Source organism: Myotis lucifugus, unplaced genomic scaffold (assembly GCF_000147115.1).
Source record: "Myotis lucifugus unplaced genomic scaffold, Myoluc2.0 scaffold_256, whole genome shotgun sequence".
Taxonomy (NCBI): domain Eukaryota; kingdom Metazoa; phylum Chordata; class Mammalia; order Chiroptera; family Vespertilionidae; genus Myotis; species Myotis lucifugus.
Genome location: NW_005871304.1, coordinates 773,900 through 789,255, shown reverse-complemented (window position 1 = coordinate 789,255; position 15,356 = coordinate 773,900). Strand labels below are relative to the sequence as shown.

The 15,356-nt window shown below is 48.9% G+C and overlaps 1 protein-coding gene across 1 annotated transcript in view; it reads right to left on the bottom strand.

Annotated features, from left to right (window-relative positions):
- Positions 1 to 9,004: 9,004 nt before the first annotated feature.
- The window catches only part of CUX2 (cut like homeobox 2), a 118,881-nt gene continuing 112,529 nt past the window's right edge, over positions 9,005 to 15,356 (bottom strand). Inside the window, exons 20-22 of the mRNA XM_023762686.1 lie at positions 14,899 to 15,087; positions 13,154 to 13,427; positions 9,005 to 9,806 (exon numbers count right to left, since the gene is read on the bottom strand). Coding sequence (XP_023618454.1) covers positions 9,005 to 9,806; positions 13,154 to 13,427; positions 14,899 to 15,087 — 1,265 coding nt within the window. The remainder of the gene's footprint in view (positions 9,807 to 13,153; positions 13,428 to 14,898; positions 15,088 to 15,356) is intronic.

The following is a 15,356-nucleotide window of genomic DNA, read 5'->3' as shown; positions in this document are numbered from 1 at the left end:
GCCAGAGGTTCTGTGCCGGCTGCCCAACATCCATCCATCCGAAAAGATTAGTCAATTTCAATCAGTTGTGCCGCTCCCATCTGACTTGGAGGAATTAGCTAACCTTTAGCTGCTAAAGAATGGCTGTGTGACCCCATTTTGATCAGTGTGATGTTAGTGGAAGCGGCTTCTTCTAAAAAGAGACACAGTGAAGAGCTGGTCATTGTTTTCTGGGGGTGAAGTTACGTCGGATGCCTGGAGCCGTGGCAGCTATCTTGTGATCATGAAATAGGACACTCCAAGGAAAGTGTCCCCTGCTGACACCTGAAAATATCCTTGAACTTCTGAATCAGCCTTACCTCTGGGCAGTCTGGTAATTTGAGGTAATAAATAGCCTTGTTTGAAGCTTTAAGGGAGACATGATTTTTTGTTGTTATTTGCAGCCAGAGGCTTCCTAACAGATAAGGTTGAGTGACTGTGGCGACTCCCTCTAAGGAGGCATGGCTATGGTTGACCAACTTCAGAGCTGCTGTTGGCTCAGTGGGGTGAAGAGAAGGGCTAGAGTGGGATTCCCCGGAACAGTAAAGGGGCCACCGCTGCTCCTCACTTCCCTGGAAGCCTTCCATCGCCCGTTTCAACCGAGTGAACAAACACTGAAAAGCAGCATTCCCCGTGGTTACTTCCGGCCCTACACTTCGCATGTTCCCACACGGGGCTGTTTGGTTCCTACTCGGGCTGATTTGGTGCCAACTGTCCACTCCACTCTTCCCGATCCCGCCCCAGATCACCTTACTTTACCTTATATAAACTTTGTTATACAAAAGGCCCTGCAACTTGTCCCAATTTCTAAAACTGCTGCATCCAAAATGAAACTTCCAATGCAGTAAAATAATAAACTGCTTAAGCCCAGCTGCAGATTTTGCATTTTCTGAGGAAGAGTTTTTAAAAGATGGGCCCATGAACTGGTTTTGTCTTAGGATTTCAAAACAGTCACCTGCTCCTGTCTGAGGGGCCAGGGCTGCCCGAGCTCGGTGTGCCCATCCTTGGGGACGTGGCTGTGGCTGCCCTTGCCAGGCACAGCTCTGAAAGCACTTGGACATTGGGGCCCCTGCCACTGCCCTCTCTTCATTGTCCAGGGGCACTGTTGTCACTGCTCCTCTACCTGTGGGCCGAGATATCCCAGGCCGTGCACCCAGGCCTCTAGACTGCACTGGAGGGCAGGGACTATGTGCCCCCAGGGTCCGGCACAGTGCCCGGCACCGAGACATCAATCATGTGTCCTCTGTCCCTCAGCTCATGTGATCCTTTCCTCCCTGTCTACAGCTGCTTGGGCAGGACTTGGTCCGAGACACAAGCTGAGCAATCGGGGTCCTGGGTATTGTGAATTGGGGGGAATGGATTAAGTTAGGTCTGAGGTGACCCTAGAGAGAGGACGAACGGATCAAGGTAGACTGTGCAGTCCCCAGAGCCTGGCGGAACATCTTGCCTTTGGATTTCTCCAGGATTCCCAATAAACGGTTCGAATATCTTTAATTGGACCACAATTTCCTTCAACCCAATAGTTCTCGACTACACCATGACACCAGTGAATGCTTGTTCCTACTCCCATTCTCTCGTTTCGCTAGCATCCTTCCCAGAGCCTCGAGCACCCAGTGGGGCCAAATAACAGAATGAGGTAGAACTGCCTCCCATTTACTGAGACCCATGAGATACTTCTTAAAATTGCAGATCCCTGGGCTTGCCTGACTCTAGGAATTCTGGGTCAGTAGGTCGGTTTGGGGCCCAGGAAGCTGCTTTTTGTGTTGGAAACAAGAGATTTTAGGACCACAAATTAAGAAATGCTCACGAAATCTTCAAAGAAACTTATCAGGCGTCTGAGATGCCCTCGGATGATCCCTGACTCCTGGTGTTCACGTACAAGTGTAGTCCCCTCCCACACCGCACGCAGGCCTGGGTGGCCACGAGGGTACTGTGGAGGCCACAGTGGGCTTCCACTCTAGGTCACAGAGCACACTGCAGCCTCCGCCTTGCTCACTCTTAACTGCCATGTTTGAGGACACCCAAGCAGCCCTGTGGAGGGGCCCACTTGCAGGGGAGCAGAGATGCCCACCAACAGCCAGCCAGGGAGTGTGCCCTCTTGGAGGCAAATCCTCCAGCCCTAGGCCTGGCCTCAGTCCTAGGTGAGGGCTTAACCTCAAGAGCCAGAAACATCCAGCGAAGCCACTCCCAAATTCCTGACCCAGCGAGACCCTAAGAGATGGTGTTTTAAGGCACTAAGTTTCGGCAGTTATTTGTTATCAGCAATAGATGCCAAGTACAGGTAGATACTATTATGATCAGATCCATTTTACAGATAAGGAAACTGAGTCTCATTGAAGGACTGCAGATTACAAGATCGTGGAGTCAAACCCAGGGCGGGCAGAGTTCAAAGCCAGTGCTTTTAATAACTATACCCTTGGAGGCTGAAGGTCCCACAAAGCATTAAAGAGATCAATTGTTTAATCTCACTCATTGTGGCAGATGGGGAAACCCACCAGAATGAGGAGTCACCTTGGCTAAAAACCCTTGGTACCCACAGCTCTTGGGTTTAGGCTGGGGGCAGTGGGGGGTGGGGGGTGGGCGGGGCTGACCTCCTGGGTGCCTGCACAGGCAGCCCAGTTTCTGGAGTAACACACATCCTGTTCCTTGGCTAGGGAGCCTTTAGAATGACCTCTAGCTAGTTGCCCCAGTGGTTGTGAGCCAATGAGTTTTGCTTTTTCATTCACTCGAGTGATGGGGGTGGAGCTGCTGACACAATTAAAGTTGCTTAACTAGGAGGGAAAGGAGGACAGGGATGTGTGGAAGGTTCTAAGGAAAGTAACCTCGCAGAATGATCTGATCACAAATTCCTAACTAGGCAGGTCATGGTGGGCAGTCATGCCCTAGGCATGGCATGTAACTTGTAAAGGCTTATCTTTGCTTCAAGCAAGCACTGTCCATTGTTTCTGCACACCTAGGTTAACACGTCTTTGAAATAACAGACATATTAATTCTCAAGAGAGCATATAATCTAAACTATCCTGTAATCCAATCCCTTCCTTTCTCCCACATCCATGTACATTTCTTCCTTAATTTCAAATGCATAAAAGCTGCAAAACTTTTATTCTCCGAAGCATGTGAAATCTTGTTCCCTGGCATATATCGTCAGTGTGGCTCAAACTCATAAAAGTTCTCCACAGGTTTGCCCTGGCGGGGTGGCTCAGTTGGTTGGAGCGTTGTCCCAATTTGCCAAAGTTGCGGGTTCAGTCTCTGGTCTAGGCACATAGGGAAAGCAACGGGTGAGAGTATGGGTGGGTGGAACAACAAATCTCTCTCTCTCTCTCTCTCTCTCTCTCTCTCTCTCTCTCTTCCCCTTTCTCTTTCTTTTGGAAATCAATAAAAATTTTAAGAAAAATTCTCTACAAATTTGGATGTTTCTTACGTCGACAAATAAGAAGCCAGGACCACAGAGGCCTGAAGGTCAAGGCTTACGGGGGGGAGTGGGCCCTGCCACTCTCCTCTGGCCCACTGTCTCCCTAGGCCAGGGGTGGGCAAACTTTTTGACTCGAGGGCCACAATGGGTTCTTAAACTGGACCGGAGGGCCGGAACAAAAGCATGGATGGAGTGTTTGTGTGAACTAATATAAATTCAAAGTAAACATCATTACATAAAAGGGTACGGTCTTTTTTTTTAGTTTTATTCATTTCAAATGGGCCGGATCGGGCCCGCGGGCCGTAGTTTGCCCACGGCTGCCCTAGGCAGATGAAACCTCCTAACCTCTTAAAAGTACAAATCTGACCACAGCAACTTCCTGCCTCAAATCTTCACGGCTCCTCAGTGCCCTCAGGAAAAAGGCGTATTTCCCATCATGCCCCAAGGGATCTGGCCCTTGACCACCTTCCCTTTCCCCCCAACACAAATTGCATCCTCCTTCACACTTCTTCCCCTTGTTCTGTGCCTGTCCCGCATGTTGCCCGCTATTCCTTCTGCCCCCTTTCCCTTCTCCTCTAACTCCTACTGTCTTTCAGGTGTCAGGTGAGATGTCTCCTCCTCCAGGAAGCCTTCCTGGACCCCATTACTCACGTTCTCATGGTCCCCAGTGTTTCTGAGCACATTGTAGGTGCTCCTGAAATACGTATCGATAGATAGTTGCCAAATTGTCCCTAAATCAGCTCTCTGCTCTTCTCTGTCCCGGTGTAAACCTGCCTCCGCCTGCAAGGCCTTTCCTATATTCTCATTCCTCTCCAGTCTCTCCACTCCCTGTTCACCCATGGTCCCCTAGGTCAGAATTCCACATTTCGGTGTTTCTGCTATATTCCCCACATCAGATGGGCTGCAGCTGCAGACACAATGTCAACATCAAAGCCGATGGCCTAGGACAGTGATGGCGAACCTATGACATGCGTGTCAGAGGTGACACGCGAACTCATTTTTTTGGTTGATTTTTCTTTGTTAAATGGCATTTAAATATGTAAAATAAATATCAAAAATATGTCTTTGTTTTACTATGGTTGCAAATATCAAAAAGTTTCTATATGTGACACGGCACCAGAGTTAAGTTAGGGTTTTTCAAAATGCTGACACGCTGAGCTCAAAAGGTTCGCCATCACTGGCCTAGGAGCACCTACTTCCACAGGTTCTTAGGTGGCATGTGTGTTCAGATATACCCCCCCTCCTGCCCCACCTACACCACGGGGCCACATCCTGGGCATTTCTAACTTCTAACCTTCTCCAGAGCTATGAACCAAGGGTCCAAAGGGCCAGCCCCTGGCTTTACTTCATTTGAACTGTTTCAACCACCTTATAAGAAAGGTGCCTTTACTATCATTTCCCCATTTCACAGCTGGGAAAACTGAGGCACAGAGCAGTTTTGGCATTTGCCCAAGGTCACGTGGCTCCAAAAGACGGAGCTGGGGTTGAAACCAGGTGGTCTGGCTTTACGCCCTGAACTCTTGACTCTCATACTTCTCCCCTCCAGCTCTGACTAAAGGCTGGGCCCGCCTGTATTGTCACCCTTAATGGCTAGCTTGGGACTTCCAGGGCCAATGAGACCTCGCCTCTAACTGTAGCTACCCTCCCCAGCTTGATGGGGTACTCAGACCTCCCGGGGCTGTCCTGCTGGGTTTGGAACAATGAGTTATCCCCGTGGTCGGCAAACTGCGGCTCTCGAGCCACATGCGGCTCTTTGGCCCCTTGAGTGTGGCTCTTCCTAAGCCTTAGGAGTACCCTAATTAAGTTAACAACAATGTACCTACCTATATAGTTTAAGTTTAAAAAATTTGGCTCTCAAAAGAAATTTCAATCGTTGTACTGTTGATATTTGGCTCCGCTGACTAATGAGTTTGCCGACCACCGAGTTATCCTAACCAAAGGGGAGGTAATTAATCATTTAATTCCCACTGCAAGGATGTGCGGAAGAACTGGGGCAATCGGAAGGTTTCCAGACAGAGGAAAGCTGTGTCTTGGGATGCCATGAGGCTTTGGCTCATGGATGAGTAATGTTTCACGCTACTTTGGGGACTCCCTGACATTACTGGTTAGGAAAAAACAAACCTGCAGCTTGATGCACAGAGACTCATCCTCATGGGTTGAAAGAACCCAGTCCCCACTCCTGAGAACACGGAGCCCTTACATTCCACACACTGTTCTACGTGTCTTTTTTTTTTTTTTTTTTTTTAATTTTTAAATATATTTTATTGATTTTTTACAGAGAGGAAGGGAGAGGGATAGAGAGCCAGAAACATCGATGAGAGAGAAACACCGATCAGCTGCCTCCTGCACACCGCCCACTGGGGATGTGCCCACAACCAAGGCACATGCCCTTGACCGGAATCGAACCTGGGACCTTTCAGTCCGCAGGCCGACGCTCCATCCACTGAGCCAAACCGGTTACGGCTGTTCTACGTGTCTTACATGCAGGATTATTCCTATGACTGTCTGAGCTGGCTGTTGCAACACTCCCATTTTGTAGTTGGGGAAACTGAGATCCTAATTCTACAGCTGGGAAAGGGGCGATGCTGGTCTCAGGAGGCCGGGGGCACCTGCCACTCACACATTCCACTGAGGTGGGCCCAGCCTATAGAATGGTTGGTTTCAGGGCCATGGCCGGTGGCCACTGATTTGGGGGCAGGGCATGATCTTGGCTCCTTGGTCCTAGGCCAGTGATGGCGAACCTTTTGAGCTCGGCGTGTCAGCATTTTGAAGAAGCCTAACTTAATTCTGGTGCCGTGTCACATATAGAAACTTTTTGATATTTGCAACCATAGTAAAACAAAGATTTATATTTTTGATATTTATTTTACATATTTAAATGCCATTTAACAAAGAAAAATCAACCAAAAAAATGAGTTCGCGTGTCACCTCTGACACGCGTGTCATAGGTTCGCCATCACTGTCCTAGGCCCTCGAGTCTAACCTGCTTCCACCCTGCTGAGTGGAAAAATGGATTCCAATTCTTTTACTTTCCTTTGTTTGAGCCCATAGCACAACTGCCCAACGAGATACCCACAGGACCCGGACAGGTAGCACAGGTGAGGCCTGAGGCAAATCATGGACATGTGTCCTGTTGAAAGGGAGTAGCCACTCAGCTGGCTGTTGTCACATTGGAAGGTTGGCCCGGTGTGGCCTGATCTTAATGGTTTTCCAGGGAAGCCGGTAAAATCTCGATTTTTATATGACATTCCCCCATATTTTAATGGTGGTAAACTAATTAAAAAGTTTTTAAAAACACCATTTTGTAAAACACCGCTGAGTGCCAGATCTGACCCCCAACTTGCACCCCCAACTCCAGAACAAAGCAAGCAGGACACCCAGACCTTATTATACAATTCTGTATTGAGCGACGCATTTACAGAACGTGTCCCTTTTTTTAAAATTTTAAACAAAGTTCATCAATTTCTCATAGAAACTGTTTTGTGGGTTTTTGTTTTGTTTCCACTGTGATAGGACATGACCCTGACAAAGCTGTTCACGGGTCCACTAGCTTTAAGTACAACAGGATTTCCGTGTTCAAAAGACTATACTAAGTGCTTAATCAAATCCCGTCACACAAAAGCCAGATTTCATTTTCTAAGGATTGTGGTCTGTGTATAGGCCTGAATTTCAATGGTGTGTGGGTTTCAACAGTAAAAAGTGGTGTGTTCCCCCATGGTGTCTTACTTGTGACAGGGCAGTGGTGACTAAAAGGAGCTGTTTTATTTGTTCCAGATTTGATGACTCTGAAAATTGGTCACTGTTTCCTATTGTCAAAATATAAAAATACCTTCATCTGGATAAAAATGTATACAGTGGAAAACTCTTCAATGCATAGCCTGGGTGTGCGGAAAAGACGTTCCTGAAGGGTTTGCGCTGTTCTTCATTGACTGGCGTGGAGACTGTAGCCTGGGCTGGGTGCATGAGAGTTGAGATTTCTGGAACGGCCCTCAATTGTCCCTTTCTGGTCATCAGGTTTCACTGGCCTGGTTTCAAAATGCTTTCAGCATCTGTGAAACCCCCGTCAGCCATCTCTCTCCCTGGCAATGGATAGGCACCGATTATGGCCACCTTTTCTTCATCATTCTGTATTTAGGTAGGGAGGTACCCAACTCAACCTTCCCACAGAGTTTGAAAAAAGATAAGAAATAAAATCAGGAGAGAGATTCAACAACCAATACTGTGGCTGTTCCATCCAGATTGGGGACTCTCCCTCTAGAAACCATCAAGATGCTGGAGGAACGGTTTCTGAATTAGAGGGTTGAGTCTTTGCTCCCCAAAAGGTCATGTGATGGAAGGCAGGAGGGTGGATGTGGAGACTGGGCTACGGTGGTCATGCTGCAGCAAACTTAACCTTCTTGCTTGTTCTGCATCGACCTGGAGTTGCAGACGCCGCCCAGAAGTAGCACTGGGTCCACTTGAGAGATGGAGAAGGGGGCCTGGGGTCTCTGGTGTGATGAATCTACTTTTCGGTGCTGAGAGCTGAGCTGGGTGCTTGTGGGGTGACCAACGCTGTTGTTTCCTTAACACACAAAAGGGGAAGATGGCGGCCACCGTCTTGCTCTGGAAAAGTAGGAGGGAGACTTCCTGACTGTGGCCATGACTCAGGTTGGGGAGTGGGGTCACCCTGGCTCAAGTGCCACCCTCCAATCACCTGCCTCCATAGGATCCGGAAACACATCCTGTCTACAACGGACGAGCTGGATGTCCGACCTCTGCGGCCCAGAGGTTTCTGACTAGAGGGAGTGCAGGCAGTTCATTTTGTACCACGTTACATCTCAGATAGGACAGTCGGCCACAGCCCACATCTCGACAACATTTACAACGGCACAACATTCTGTGTTATCAAGGTTGCAAAACAGACCACCAGAATGAAACACGTCCTCAACAGCATCGAGGTTTTCGTTTAGAGTCTTTTGGACTTTCTCTTTCCAGCACGGTTTCTGGAAGGGCAGGAGCAGTGCGCTGTGTCTCATAGACAGACATGGGAAAAAACCGTGGTTCAAAGGTTATCTAAATTTTGGTCAGTCTTAATAGTGTTTTGTGATGGCTTTGAACAATTGTCTTCTTTTAATCTCATCTAGTGGCAAAAATGACACAACTTCAGTGTACACTTCGCAACAGTTGTGACAGCATCCTGATTTTATAACTCTCTATAATATCAAAACAGCATCGGCTGGGAATAAATTCCAAAGGATCCTTTATTAAAATATCTAAAAGAGGTCTATAAATATTTATTTATTTTTCTAAAAGAGTTTGGAGTTTCCAGGTGAAAATGTGGCGCCACTTTGCTTTGCCTCCTGCAGAGGCCAGAGTAGAGAAGAGGGTGCTCCCTGGGGCGGGCGTGCCAAAAAGGGGAGGCAGTGGCATCTGCCCCACCTGCTCGCTCACAACTTATAGAACTAGGATTACAACAAAAAACGTAAGTGGCATAACACTGCTGTCCACATTTTGGTGGTTGAGTTCCTCCCTCCTGTACCCTGCCCTGTCTGGGAGAGAGAGTGACAGAGTGAGGATGGCCCCTTGCCCTCGCTTTCAGAACTCCCACTCCAAAGCCTCCTCCCGATTGGCAGCCCTCTCTAGCCGGTAGATGATGCTGTTCAGGTTGGCCATCTTCTCATGCCGCCGCTGCAAGTTGGGGTTCACCTTGGCACTGGGGTGCAAGGCCCCAGCCGTGTCGGCAGTGGGGCTGGCACTCGGCACTTTGGCAGGGGGGGCGCCGGGCGGGGATGGCGAGATGGGAGCTGAGGAGGAGGGGACAGGTGACACAGACATCATGAGGCCTGGTGAGGAGGCAGCCGAGGGTGAGTTCAGTGACACCTCCAGGCTGCAGCGCGAGGACTCTGAGGCCGACTTAAAACTTAGAGGGTCCAGGTGTAGCTGCTCTCCAGCCCTGCTCTCCTGGGGGGGCTGTAGTAAGGGGCAGTCTGGAGGAGGCCCGCTTGGAAGAAGAGGTCCTGGGGCCACTTTTGGGAGCCCATCATTACCCAAAGGGTCTGGATGCATCTCTTTGGGAGAACCGTGGCCTTTGTCCTGCTCCCCGGAGTCCTGGAGCTGGCTGCCCGCCTCTTCTTCAGCATTGTCCTCAGTCTGTTCCTGCTTGATCCTCACTGGGGCCCTGTCCTGGGCAGTCAGGGGAGTGATGCTCGCCTCAGGGCCCTCCTGGAGCTCAAGTTCCTTTACCGTAGGCTTCTGGTCCTCAGCCTCAGAGTCGGGGCTCTGTGGGGTGGGGTCTGAGTGGGAGTGGCCTGGTGGTAGAATGCCAGTACCCGCACTGGGGTCGAGATCTGGTTCATCTTGGGTCCCCTCCACCAACATCTCCCGGCGCATCCGGGACCTGGGGCAGAGATGACGGTGAGCGAGGAGATGGAGGGGGAACCAGCTAACCCTGAACTCACTCCACGTGAAGGGCATTTTGACTCCACCCACTTCCCTGGGGGTTCAGTAGGAACTAAGATCCTTCACATGCAGCATCTTAGCAAGTCCTCCCCACAACCGTGCAAGGTGGGTGCTATTACTATCCCTGCTTCACAGAGGACAAAACAAGGCCCAGAGATGTTGATTGACTTGCCCAGTAAGTGGCAGGGCCAATACTTAAGCTCAGGACTATTGGATTCCAAAGACCATGATCTAGACCTGCACTATCCAGTATAGCAGCCACTATGGCTCTTGAGCACTTGAAATGTAGCTAGTGAGAATTGGTATGTGATGGAAAGGCAAGCTTTTGTAAGCTTAATACCAAAAAATGAAAAGTAAAAGAGCTCATTAATAAAGTTTTTATATTGATTAAAATGTTAAAATGGTTTATTTATTGGACTAAGTAAAAATAAACTACTACAATTAATTTTATCTGTTTTATTATTTGTAAATGTGGCTACTTGAAAATTTTAAATGACATATGTGGCTTGCATTATATTTCTATTGGACAGTGCTGTTCTAGAGCATTTCTCAAAGTCAAACCCAGATCTAGTTTGTGGCAACAACTCCCTGCCTCATTCCTGGAGGGACTCTTCGACATCAGCCCAGAAGGGGAAACTGAGGCAGAGAGAGTGACTTGTCCAGATCACCACAGAACACAGAGGCAGAGCTGGCACTGGAGTCTGGGTACCCAGAATTCTAGTCCAGAACCCATTTTCTCTTCAATAGCCTCCCTGCTGTGTGAGGGAAACTTAGTCTCATACGTCATGTTTTAGAGCATTGGAAGAGCCAGGCATGGGTCTAAGCCCATTAATTATTTTCTTAATAGCAAATGAGGTCCAGGGAGGTCAAATGACTCATCTAAGGTAATCAAACAATAGGACTTCCTCAGCTTCTTCAATGCTGTAGCCTTCTGCCCATTTATATTAATAATTAAGTACATTATTGATATGTAATGTAACAGCTGTAATTATTATAAACATAATAATAATGGCTGCTTATATGTACCGGGCACCAGGCCAACTCTTTTTGCAGATTATCTCATTTATTTTTCATAATAACCTTGTGAGGGGGACATTATCATTATCATTCCCATCAATAAACGAGATGAGGCTCAGAGAGGCACAAGGATAGCCACGATCAGAGTCAGAAAGTAGAACAGTTGGGCTTTGAACCTAAAAGTCTCGCTACACTCTCCTGCCTCCCTGGCTCCCTGCCCAGGTGGGGGACGATGCCCCATTCCAGGATCCTGGGCTTAAGAGGGACTGTGAGGGATCATCTGGTTCACTTCCTGTCTCAGTCCCCAGTCCCTGCACAAAGGTGGCCTTGTCCACTTTACAGTGACTCTGCCATCTCCCTGTCCCTGTTAAAGGGAAAAGCTGCAGGGACCAGGGGCAGCCATCGTAGTTTCCAGTGAGGTAGGATTTGAGGGAGGTTTAGGATGGCTCAAAGTCTGCAGCTCCATCATGAGAACTTCCAAACTGCAGATCAAATATAAATATGAAGCTAAGAGTCATTCATACTATAGTATAAATTAGTCTTTGCAAGCCCCAACTCCCAAATGTATAACTGGGGCCATCCTGGTAATTTTTTCTCAGAACATCCTGTTGTTTGCCTTTCTCAGAGCTCACTGCAGTTTGTAATGATACATTAATAGAAGTGCTTGTTTAATAGTGACCTTTTCTGGTGGTCTGCAGGAGATGCTGAGAGTAAGAACTTTGTCTTGTTCTCTTCAGTGCCTGGTACAGAGTAGGTGCTCGATAAACATTTATCAAATGAAATAATGTATTCTTCTATACCTACAACTTTTTGAGAGTGGTTATTTTGGGGAGTGCAATTCTCTTTGCTCTTTGGTGCAAATTCCTATTGATCCTTTCAAACCCAGCTCAAATGCCACCTCTTCTGTAAAGTCTTCACCAGGAGGCAGAATTCCTTTTCCCTCAGCCCCTATTCCTTCCTGTTTCACAGCATTTATTAGGTTGTAGAAATTATCTGATTCATGATTTTGAATGTTGCTTTGATCACATTTCTCCAGACCTTGGCTTACTGTACACACTTGGCAAATATCTGTTGAATGAATATTTTGAATAATAATGGAGTGCTCAGTTCCCGTGGGGAACAAAAGGGGTGAGGATATCCTATATCCCCCAGAGAGAGAAGGAGCATGTGCAGTTTTAAGAACCTATTTCGTTTGATGTTTGGCAGGGTGTGGGTCTGAGCCAGACAATAAGGAATATTTCACAATGTTTACACCTCAAGTGGTTCATTTGATCCCTGATTCAGCATTATCTGTAAAACAGGAATGAGACTCAGAGAAGTTCAGTGACTTGCCCAAGAACACACAGCCAAGTGGGCCTTGAACTCAGGTCTGTGTGATGCCCATGCCTGGGCTGTGGAGAGAGATTTCAAGTGTTCCTCCCTTCCAGCCTCCTCCTTCCTCTTCTCCCTTGGGGATCAAGAGACCTTCTTTCTGTCCCTAGAACATGCAGATGGACTCTCCTCTCTGGCACCACATGGACACCAGAGACATTTCCTTCTCAGGAAGCTTGGCAGGGGCGCCTCAGACATGGTCCCTTAGAACCCATTAAGTCTTCTCCACAGGGCTCTCAACCAGCCTTATGAAGCCCCTCTGCCAGATCCGGTCAACAACCCGACAAAATTGCAGGAGGCCCAGCCCACTGCAGGTCACTGCAGGTCAGTGACTCCAACACTGGGGCCTTGTGAGTGGGAGGAGCTTAATACCACTGGCTTAATGCCAGCTGGTCTCGGAGTGGGAGAGGCCAAGACCCCTAGTCAGGGCTCCAACGTGAGGCTGAGTGGGAAGTTAGGTTCCTCAGGCCTGTGCCCCATTCCCTATCCCTCACACAGGCAGACACAGAGTAAGCTGGGGAAGTCGTAATGAAGACAGTGACAATAGTAACATCAACATCCACTACATCCTATGTGCCAGGTATTTTATGTAAATATGTTAGCCCATTGAATCCTCAGGACAACTCTGTGAAGTAGATCCCATCATGGTCCCCATTTTACAGGTTAGAAGACTGAGGCTCAGGGAGATGAAATGACTAGCCCAGGGTCTCACAGCTAGAAATGGTGAAGCTGGGATTTACATCCAGGTTTATCTACAAATCTAAACACCCTTGCAATACAGACTCCTCATCTCCCAGAGGCCATCCATGCTGGGCTCCCTCCAGGCCCTGGGATGGGGAAGAGGGCCCTGCAGAGACCCTGCCCATCCCCCGAGCGGGTCCTCCCTAGTTGTCCCACCTGTAGTTGTGGAACCAGTTGATGACGGTGTTGGTCTTGAGGTTGAGCTGAAAGGAGAGGAGCTCGATGGTCTGCTGGGAGGGGTAGGGCTCCAGTTGGTAGGCCTTCCTCAGGGCCTCCTTCTCCTCGGGCGCCAGCACCACTCGGGGCTTCTTGATTTGCAGGAGGCTCAGGTCCTGGGGCTGCAGGCAGGGGCTGGGGCACTCGGAGTGGGTGGTTGGAGACTCACTGTCTGAACCGGTGCTGATGAGGCCGTACCTGCGCTTCAGGTAAGCTGGGTGGGCAGGGGAGAGAGGGAGGGCTGAGAGGGGCCTGACCCAAGGCTCATCAATACCCTCACCCCCATCCTCCAGGGGCAGCAGGGGCTGGGAACGCAGTAAATGCATCTCAACCTCAAATCATCAAAATGTGTGTGTGTGTGGGGAGCCCATGTGAGAATGGAGGGTGTAAGGTATTAGGGTCTTATTAAATCCTCACAGCAATGCCCTGAGGTAGATGCTACCAACTTAATTTCAGAAGAAGAAGAATGAGGCACAGAGAGGGGAAGTAACTTGCTACAAAGGTCACACAGCCAGCAGGTGGCAGGCCAAGTTCTCAGCTGCAAAGCTATTTGTGCCAACAGCGGAGGCGTGGCCCTGGCTCACGTGTCCCTCACGGCCTGGCTTGACCCTGGACTCTCTACTCACGAGCTGTCTTGGGTGCCTTGGATGACAACTTGTTAGCTCCTGGTACCTCATCTCCCAACTGGGCCCTGAGCTTTTTAATTTAAGTTCCAGGGATTCCTTACACACATCATGAGATTGTGGATACACAGCAAGTGCTCAGTGACTGCTCATTTTCTCAGGGATAAAAGAAAATATTGGACAATATAAGCATCTGCAATCTCCTTGCCCCACCCAGTTCCCATCTCCACCCCAGAAGTCTTTTTTTTTTTAAAAAATATTTTTTATTTTAGAGAAGAAAGGAGAGGGAGAGAGAGATAGAAACATAAATGATGAGAGAGAATCATGGATCGACTGCCTCCTGCACGCCCCACAATGAGGATTGAGCCCGCAAACCGGGCATGTGCCCTAAACAGGAATTGAACCCTGACCTCCTGGTTGATAGGTCGGTGCTCAGCCACTGAGCCATGCCGGCCGGACCACCACAGAAGTCTTGTTGGCTGGGTCAATTCTTGTGTTGTTTTGCAGTAATCGGCACAGGGGAATCTATCTACATATTATACATTAGGACAGGGGTCCTCAAACTATGGCCCGCGGGCCACATGCAAATACAAATATTGTATTTGTTCCCGTTTTGTTTTTTTACTTCAAAATAAGATATGTGCAGTGTGCATAGGAATTTGTTCATAGTTTTTTTTTTTAAACTATAGTCCGGCCCTCCAACGGTCTGAGGGACAGTGAACTGGCCCCCTGTTTAAAAAGTTTGAGGACCCCTGCATTAGGAGCTGGTGCAGAGGATAGAGAATCAGAGAAGGGGTGTTTTTGGGAACATGCAGAGGGGTTGGGAAAAGACTTTGAAGTAGCTACAGGTGTGTGAAAGGAAACTGAGAGAGACAGGGACTGGAATTCTCATGGGAGAAGTACTAAATTATTTTCATTGCTTTCACACTGTGGGATTCCTATTTCTTGCAGTCCCGCACCAGGCTGAGGCTGGACCACTGAGGGCCTGGGTTAGTTGGGTTACAACCAGATACGGTTCCAGTGGGAAAACCTGAGGCCAGACCCAGAGGACCCAGTGCTCACCTTTCTTCTCCAGCTTCTTCATGTCCCTCAGCTTCTCCACGTTGTGGGGGTCATTGAGCCACAGCTGCATTCGCACAAAGGGCTCCCGCCCCTTCAGGCTGAGCTTGTGCCAGGGTTTGGGCCGAGACAGCAGGTCGGACACGGAGCCCTGCGTCAGGCCCAGGATGCTCTCCCCGAATAGCCGCTGCCCTGGGGACAGGGGCAGGGACAACTGTCACCCTGGCAGAGGTGCTCTCAGGAGAGATAAGAAATGGGAGAGGCAGAGGGGAGAACCCAGGATGTCTCCACTAACTCAGACACGGCGGGAACCTACATCCAGTGTGGATCTAGAGGGGACCTTTCAGCAAAATAGAAGATGGAATTGGGGGGAGGGGAGGCACGGCGCGGACCAGACAGCTACCAACAAAATTGCTTTCATACTTTAGATTTTCTTCACTCCTAGGAGATGCCTGAAGTTG